Source organism: Scomber japonicus, chromosome 9, assembly GCF_027409825.1.
Source record: "Scomber japonicus isolate fScoJap1 chromosome 9, fScoJap1.pri, whole genome shotgun sequence".
In the NCBI taxonomy this organism is placed as follows: Eukaryota; Metazoa; Chordata; class Actinopteri; order Scombriformes; family Scombridae; genus Scomber; species Scomber japonicus.
Genome location: NC_070586.1, coordinates 38,110,892 through 38,119,156, shown reverse-complemented (window position 1 = coordinate 38,119,156; position 8,265 = coordinate 38,110,892). Strand labels below are relative to the sequence as shown.

General features: G+C 40.1%; 1 protein-coding gene across 2 annotated transcripts; it reads left to right on the top strand.

Annotated features, from left to right (window-relative positions):
* The first annotated feature begins 3,142 nt into the window (after window positions 1-3,142).
* LOC128365326 (ubiquinol-cytochrome-c reductase complex assembly factor 3) lies at window positions 3,143-4,459 on the top strand. 2 transcript variants are annotated; one of them, XM_053326021.1, is made up of 3 exons: window positions 3,143-3,318; window positions 3,892-4,070; window positions 4,286-4,459. In XM_053326021.1, the coding sequence occupies exons 1-2, from the start codon at window positions 3,202-3,204 to the stop codon at window positions 4,021-4,023; spliced, it is 249 nt and encodes an 82-aa protein (XP_053181996.1). In that variant the 5' UTR covers window positions 3,143-3,201; the 3' UTR covers window positions 4,024-4,070; window positions 4,286-4,459. The 2 variants fall into 2 exon arrangements, with proteins under 2 accessions (XP_053181996.1, XP_053181995.1); XM_053326020.1 differs by having other exon boundaries at window positions 3,892-4,459.
* Window positions 4,460-8,265: the final 3,806 nt, after the last annotated feature.

Genomic DNA, 8,265 nt, shown 5'->3' with positions numbered 1-8,265 from the left:
ATTATTATTATTATTATTCCTCCTTTATTGACCAAAGTCAAAAAAGTCAAGAACCACATTGTGTTTTAAAGTGTCAAAAACTTTGTAATATGTCTCTTAATAAACTGTTACTGTTGTCTGTTATGTAATCCTTATAGTCAATCAAAGGTCAATCGAATATTGTTGCTGATGTGACTTCCTTGCATAAAACCTGACTAACAGTCATTTATAAATGAGAGTCATTAGCTTTATATTATCAAGGACTAACAGATTCTTATTGAGTACTTTGGCACATAGTTTAAGGAAGCTTACAAACTATAGCCTCCATAAAATATAAGAATTCAGGAATATGATCTAAAATGTACCAGTCCGTACAGAATCCAGCAGTAAACATGAGGAAAGATACATTAAGAGAAAGTTAAGACTTACCTTAGGTACCTAGTTTGTTGGAGTCAAAGAGGTCCATTTAAAATGTGACAATCAACAGGGAAAGCTGGCGTTCATTACAGTGTGTTAGATCATATGGAAGACAGTGCACTCCTTACAGTGCTAGGTTGTTTAATCACTCTGTTGAAATGACTAATCTTGTTCAGATGGAAATCTCCTGCACTACTGTCCTTTGTTATAAAGATATCTTAAATAGCATCAAGTTGGAAAAAATAAGGGGGTATATGTAAATTGTAATTCATATTTTAGGTGACTAGATTTCCCTTCAATTCCAAGGTGACTATTTTTATTTACATTTTCTTATATCTACCCTCGGTGAATAGATATGAGGACACAGCATATTCTGGTGGTTTAAAGGCCTAAAGTGTGTATACACAGCACCTAGGATGTCTGCACTGTTTGACTTGGATGGAAACAATTTTATCAAATTATATACATTTTTTGTTGTTGTTGTCGTTTCCTTTAGTTTTTTCTCTCTTTAGTTTTGTTACATTCTTGTCTCATCCTTTGTCGTATCGTTATACCCAATGTTATCTTATAACTTACAAGGGCAATTATTTTGCTCTTTATACTGAAAATTCAATCAACACATTTGTTTTAATAAAAGGTTGTTTAATCAAATTTGCATCACTGTGTCAATTTTGGAACCCAGTAAAGACCTTCAGACCCCTCTAACTACAGACTAATAGTGCTTACATCACAATTGGGGACAACTATGGAAACTGTGAGATTAACTGATTCTACAGAAAGTAGAGACTTGTTTTCTCCTTTTCAAAACAGGTTTCATAAATACAATGGATCCTGTCTCATCCTTACAATGAGAGACTATGACAGCCCAAACAAATAAGGAAATAGTAGTAGCCATCTTTTAAGATGTCAAAAAGCATATGATATGTTGTGGAAGGAAGGACTCCTCATCAAATTTGTGACGGCCTCCTGGTCTCTGACCTAATTTCTTATTGGTTGTAAGGGATCTGGGAAGTGGCTCATCAGGAGAGATGGTCAACACCTGCAATGGTGTGAATGTTCCTTTATAAATACAGCTTGGAGCATTCACTGTATCTCTCTCTCCTGTTTGAGCTTTGGTTGTTTATGTTTTTGTTTCATCTTCCATTCACACACCCATACATTACTGAACTGACATACATACTCAGTCATGTGTGGTCTCCATCTTTTGTCCTACCTCTGAGCCAGGTTGTGACAAAATGGGGGCAATTGTGTTACTTTTGGATGGAGTATTGCACATGAGTGTTTTGTTAGTTTGGGGGAGCTTTATTCTAATCTAATTTTTTCTTTTTGGGCTCATCATTTTGATGTAAAAAAATAAGTAGTGAGAAAATGTTTAGTATGGCAGTATTCTGACAGGTGTTCTGACCTCCTCGGTCAGGCATAGCAGCAGGCTCTACTAGAGGGTCTGTCGCATGGTGTCTTTGTAGTGTCGCGGGGAAGGTGGTTAGAGCGGTTGGCTCAGGATCACGTCCAGGGTTTGTTGGAGGGTCACTGTTTTATGCAGTTGCTTCCCAATGTCACTGGGTTAGTGAATAAATGCCTGCCACCGGTACCTGTCCGAAGACTACGGATGAGTTTTAGTTGGCTAGTTACTTTTACTAGTCAGTTTAGTATGGGGAGACTCCAGTCTTTTTTTGCCATTTGTTGCATAACCTGTTTAGTTGAATTTACCTAATTTTGATTATCTAGGTTTCTAGATCTGGTTGGTTATGGCTGACATTGTAGAGGAGTTTGTTCAATATCCCTCTGAGTTTCTGGCGCAGTACACCAAGGGCCAGTTGATTCAGATTTCTCAGCATTACTCTGTTGAAGTGGAGCTCAAACGCACAAAGGAAAACCTGAAGAGTATCATCAAGGTTAACTTGCAAGAATGTGGTGTGATGTTGGATTGGGGAGGTGAGACTGGTGTTAAGTATTTGTAGGACTGGCTTAACATTTGAACAGCAGAAAGAATTGCTGCTTTTGAAATTGGATCATGAGAGAGAATTGGAAAAAATGAAATACAAAAAGGAACAAATTAAATTGGATTTGGAACTACAGAAATTGACATTTAAGGAAGGTAAAATTTCTGCATCTGCTTTAAATGGGGAAACCACTGGTTCGCATGTAGACGTTGCCAGTAATATAGGGTTGTTGCCAAAGTTTAATGAAAATGATGTCAAAGCTTCTGTTTGAACGCGTTGCTGATTTAAGATCTCGGCCTGATGAGGAAATAACTTTAATGTTAGTGTGTCTTTACAGGTAAAGCACAAGAAGCACTAATCTGCATTGTGGGTCCAGTTTAGTTTTCATTTTCCTGACAGTCAAACACAAACAGTAAAAAAGAAACATTGCAGTCACTTAGCCACTATATGAATATGAAAAAACATTCACTGGGATTCAGACTAGACAGGTAGTCCAAAAGGGCAATGCCAGTGTGATAATAAAAGTGATTTCAAGGCTCTAAATTGTTGTGGGTGTAAATTCACAAAATATGAGGGCAGTAAATTCCATTATGTAAGGGTTAAAAACCTTACATACTGTTTATAAGTCTTCCTTTTTATGAGTTCCACAATTTAGTCCGCTAGGTGGCGGTAATGCACCCTTTAAACTGGTTTACTCTAATATTCAAAAGAAGAAGAAATCCCAGCGTCCTCTGCTGCTGTGACCGGTGTTACCAAACCAAAACACAAACACACTCAATGCTCAAAGATCGGTTGAGTCTTATAACGGTGAATAAACAGATAGCGGGCTTGTTGATACTGTGTGGCCTTAAGCCTCTGTAGCATGGGCGGCCTGCGGAACATCGTGGGCTCTGTCGCGATGGTCGCAATTATGGGGGTCGGCTTGGGAATGTGGATGGCTCTGGCTCCTACTGAAGAGAAACGGCAACGGATCATTCAGGTGATTTTTTACAGGACGCCTGACATTTAATGTGTAGACACTCTGCTGCGGTGTTTAAGTGAAAATGTTTTTTTATATTTAAAATATCGTATCCGATTGAAAAATATCCTTTCTTATGAAGCGATAGTGATGGACCAAAGCTACCTGTGTTCCAGATCAGATGGACATGGGCTGAATGTGTGTGGTGGCTGATGTAGGAAGACGAAGTTGGGAATGCTTTTTTTGTCCTGATTTCATACATTTTCTACACATGGCCTATTCCCACTTTTCTTTCGTTCTTTATTTTTCGTCTCAGCCAGCTATTTGAGTGTCACCAGCAGGAAGCAAAACATACCGGCACATTGAATGAATGAATGGATACCGGATTCATACCAGAGCTAATAGTCAGTGAATGAACCTGCTTCAATCAAGTCTTCAGTAAAACAGTAGTATAGTACACAGGCTGTATGGTCACACATTCATGCACCTTGCAACACAACGACTTCTGTCACAAACAAGCTATTCAGAGCTCACAGAAAAAGAAACAAATATATTTACATGGTTTGATGACATGTTTCTTGTTCTGCCCATCAGCATCTGCCTGAATCGAACCCGGTGAGAATGGAAGAGTCGAGGAAGAGGAGCGCGCTGTTGATGCAGGCACTCAAGGACGCTGCTGAAACCGACGACAATATTGCAAGAGGATTTGGTGGAAGTGCAAGATAGACAGACCCAGCTCTGTGAGCTGTTTGCAGAGCTTGTGCTCAAAAAAGGTGGACATTGTATTACTTACAGGAAGGCTGTTTCAGCTGTAATATCATTATATGTGCAAACAAATTCTCCTAACACAACCACATCTTTTCAGTCTTATTAAAAGCTGAGGGGATTACCAAAACTGGTTTTCATCAGGTTCAACCAATCAACACATTGATTCCAGTAACAAATCTGTCAGTCCAAAGTCTAATATGTCCATTGTTGAACTATTCAAACACATGAAGATGGGTGACACTGGGGGCAGCTGTGGCTCAGGAGGTGGAGCATCCCTGGAGAACAACAGTCAACTCCAAACTGCTCCTTGTGTGATATTTCTGTGTGAATGGTTGAATAAGATGTCAATTGTGTTATATGAATGAATAAATCCAGGTACCACTTACCATGTCAATCAATCAATCAATCAATCTTTATTTGTATAGCGCCAAATCACAACAAAGTTATCTCAAGGCACTTTACACATAGAGCAAGTTCTAAACCGAACTCTTCAGGTTTTAACTTTAAAGAGACCCAACATTCCCACAGGAGCAACAGTGGCGAGAAAAAACTCCCTTTTAACAGGAAGAAACCTCAGGCAGAACCAGACTCAGAGTAGGCGGCCATCTGCCTCGACCGGTTGGGGTTGAGAGGAGAGAAGCACAATGAAAATCAACAATGAAGCTAGGAGGTCCAGGACTGGAATCTGTCATCCGGACGTCTACAGGCCCAGATTACCTGTGAGACGAGAAAGCACAGACAACTCCGGGGAAGAAGTTTAGGTTATTGAATGCATTAATAGAACGTGAATGTTAATGGATATAGATGGATGGATAGAGAGAGAGAGGGAGAAGGAGAGAGGAGCTCAGTGCATCATGGGGGTCCCCCGGCAATCTAAGCCTATGGCAGCATAAATTAAGAGCTCAAAGAGCCCAAACTATAAGCTTTATCAAAAAGGAAAGTTTTAAGCCTACTCTTAAATGTAGGGAGGGTGTCTGCCCCCCGGACCAAATCTGGAAGATGGTTCCACAGGAGAGGAGCCTGATAACTGAAGTACTATAAGCTCTTTAAGATGTGATGGAGCCTGACCATTGAGAGCTTTGAAGGTGAGGAGGAGGATTTTGAATTCTATTCTGAATTTTACGGGAAGCCAAGATTGGAGTAATATGATCTCTCTTTCTAGTTTTTGTCAGAACACGAGCAGCTGCATTCTTGACCAGCTGGAGAGTCTTTAGAGACTTGTTCCTTCATTCTGACTTTTCTTTTCTTAATTTTTTTAGTTGGAGAAACATTTGTAAATAATCTTAAAGAGAGTTTATTAATTATTGGATCCAGGTCATGATTCAAATAAAGAGTGGAGTGTAAATGATGTGATTATATTTCACATCAAACTGTGGTGATGTGAGATATAGTTGGTGACTGGAAAAGAGAATAAACAATGTGTTTCTTGTTGAAAGGCAGTTAAGTCTTCTCCTCTGACTTACTGTAATATCATCCGTGATAAATGTTAATAGGGAAATAACAGATCATTCAAAGAAAATCTGTCCTAATGAATGAAAATGACTGAGAAAAGTAAAACATAACATTTGGGAGTTCTATACTTCAGCTGTTATTTGTCTCTCCACTGTATGAGAAAAGTGCCCTGAAATAACCTCTGTAGTGATTTGTGCTATGTAGATAAAATGGACTTGGCTTGACACTCCAGTGTAACATTGTGGTAATGTTGTGATGTATCAGGACAGTCTGATCAGTTGCTACATCCAATCACTAACAGATTACCAATAAAGGGTTAAAGTTAGTTGACCCTGTAAAAGAGTTGTGTGAAGGCTGCTTTCATGGATCCTCATCAGACCTCCTCAGGGATCTCTCCTCACTCCTCAGGAAAACTTTTAAGATATAGACCAGAACTATTTCTGGGCCCAGCAACAGAACTGAACTCCTCCATGTCCATGTGTTCACTTTACATTTGATTCATAAAGTAACTCAATATCCATAATCCATTTGAACTTGGGTAATATAAAGCCTAAAGTCAGGGAGAGGAGCTCAGTCTGTTGTCAGCAGTAAAGCATTTTACTGTGTTAGAAAGAAAATATATTTTAACATACAAGCACAATTATACCAACAAATTGTATAGATCATTAAATAGTCCATTTACCAATTGAATAATAATAAATGTTCACTCAAAATATGAATTATATATAAAACAACAGTGAGTCATTGATTGTCTGAGCAGGACCTTTACAAACTGGTTTGACAGATGTGTTCTCAATGTAATGCTGCTATTTGTCCAATATTTGTTTATTTTAAGAGAAACAAGCAGACATTTCAAATTCTCTGTTATAATGTGGGACATCACTGTGTGCTGTTGCTATTTGGACAGTACATCACATTATATGTGCAAATACAAACTCCAAAGCTTTAAAAGAGGCTAAAGAGCTGTCAACACCTGCAGACTGGCATCTGAGTGGGCTGCACACCTGTCATCACAAACTAATGCTGCTGTAGATTAAGTTCTCCAAGTTAATCTCATTTCACTAACCCAACCCAAAACTTAATTTAAAGCAGAAAAAAAAACCCAAAACAGTTAAAAAAAATTAACTTTGTTCTTTTAGAGTCCTTCCTTTAAAATATTGAGAACCCCTCAGTTACACTCCCCTTTCCTCTTTTCCTGCAGTGCTCTCCGCCTCGAGTCTTAATCCCTCGGAAGACACAATTGATGGAAACAAGGAGACTAAGACTAGACTACTTTTAAAACTAATGAGAAGCATTTGATTGATTTCAAACACATGAAGATGGGTGACACTAGGGGCAGCTGTGGCTCAGGAGGTGGAGCAGCCCTGGAGAGCAACAGTCAACCCCAAACTGATCCTTGTGTGAATCAATTGTTTTATATGAATAAATAAATCCAGTCACCACTTACCACTTCTGACTTTTTTTCTAAGGAGAAAGTGGAAGTGGAACTCAAGGGGATGTTCAGTAAAATTAAACTTTGATTTCTTTGTATCCATCCCCTCACTTCTACTTTTCAATAACATTTTCTCTGAGTTTCTTGGAATGTTCTTTTGTCTTCATGGTGTAATTATAGCAGGAATACTGATAAACCAGTGACGGGACCTTCCAGACACAGGTCAGGTGTCTTCATACTATAATGACTTGAGACACATTCACTGCACTCTCCATTTCATTATTTGTGAGACTACTAGCGCCAGTTAGCTAGACCTCTATGGAATTAGGTCAGTCATTTTAAAGGGGGTGAATATTTATGCAATCACTTATTTTGTAACGGCTGGTGAGTGTGGAGCCAGTTGCAAGAAGGGGAAGCGAGGCAGAGGTACAAAGTCAAGTAAGGCAAGTTCTTTAATCCAAGAGGAGGCAGGTGGTCATACACGAAAAGGCTAGCTGGAATCAGGCAAACAAAACAGGCAAGGAGCAGGCAGAAAATCTGAGGTAAAAAAACAAACCGGTCTTACACAAAGAAACAGGAATAACGCGAGAAAGCAAGTACACAGTGTAACAAAGACAATCTGGCAAGGAAGACATGGTGGGCCGGGGTTATATACACAGGGAGGCAAGACACAGGTGAAACAAATAGGTAATCAACTAAGGCGGGAAAAAGAGCAAAGAGGGGAAGTAAAACTGACAGCACAAGGGAAGACTAGACTTTCAAAATAAAACAGGAAGTGTACAACACAACATAAAATACAGAGTCTGGCAGTACCCCACCCCCCTCAATGGACGTCACTAGATGTCCCTGGAATGTCAGGATGAAGGCGATGAAAGTCCGAAATGAGAGTCTTGTCTATAATGTCACTTGCAGGAACCCAGGACCTCTCCTCAGGACCCTATCCCTCCCAGTCAACAAGATACTGGTGGCCCCAGCCTCTTCAGCGGACGGCCAACAGTTTTACTGTGTAGACAGGACCACCATCAATGAACCAGAGTGGAGGAGGTGGGTTGGAGGGAGGGACCAAAGGGCTGGTCCTGACAGGTTTAATCCAGGAAACATGAAAAGTAGAATGGACCCTCATAGTGCGAGGGAGGCGGAGACGAACAGCAGCTGGGTTGATGATCCTGGAGATCGGGAATGGGCCCACAAACCTGGAACCCAGCTTACGGCACTCCCCTCGAACTGGCAACTCACGGGTTAAGAGCTAGACTTTTTGGCCCACCCGATAGCAAGGAGCTGGGGTACGATGACGGTTGGCAGCCCTCTGGTATCCA

Bases quoted from the DNA above. Each gene is read 5' to 3' on its own strand.
- LOC128365326 (XM_053326021.1), top strand. From the start codon at position 3,202: ATGGGCGGCCTGCGGAACATCGTGGGCTCTGTCGCGATGGTCGCAATT. The intron at 3,319-3,891 runs GTGATTTTTTAC...TCTGCCCATCAG, and splicing joins AACGGCAACGGATCATTCAG to CATCTGCCTGAATCGAACCC.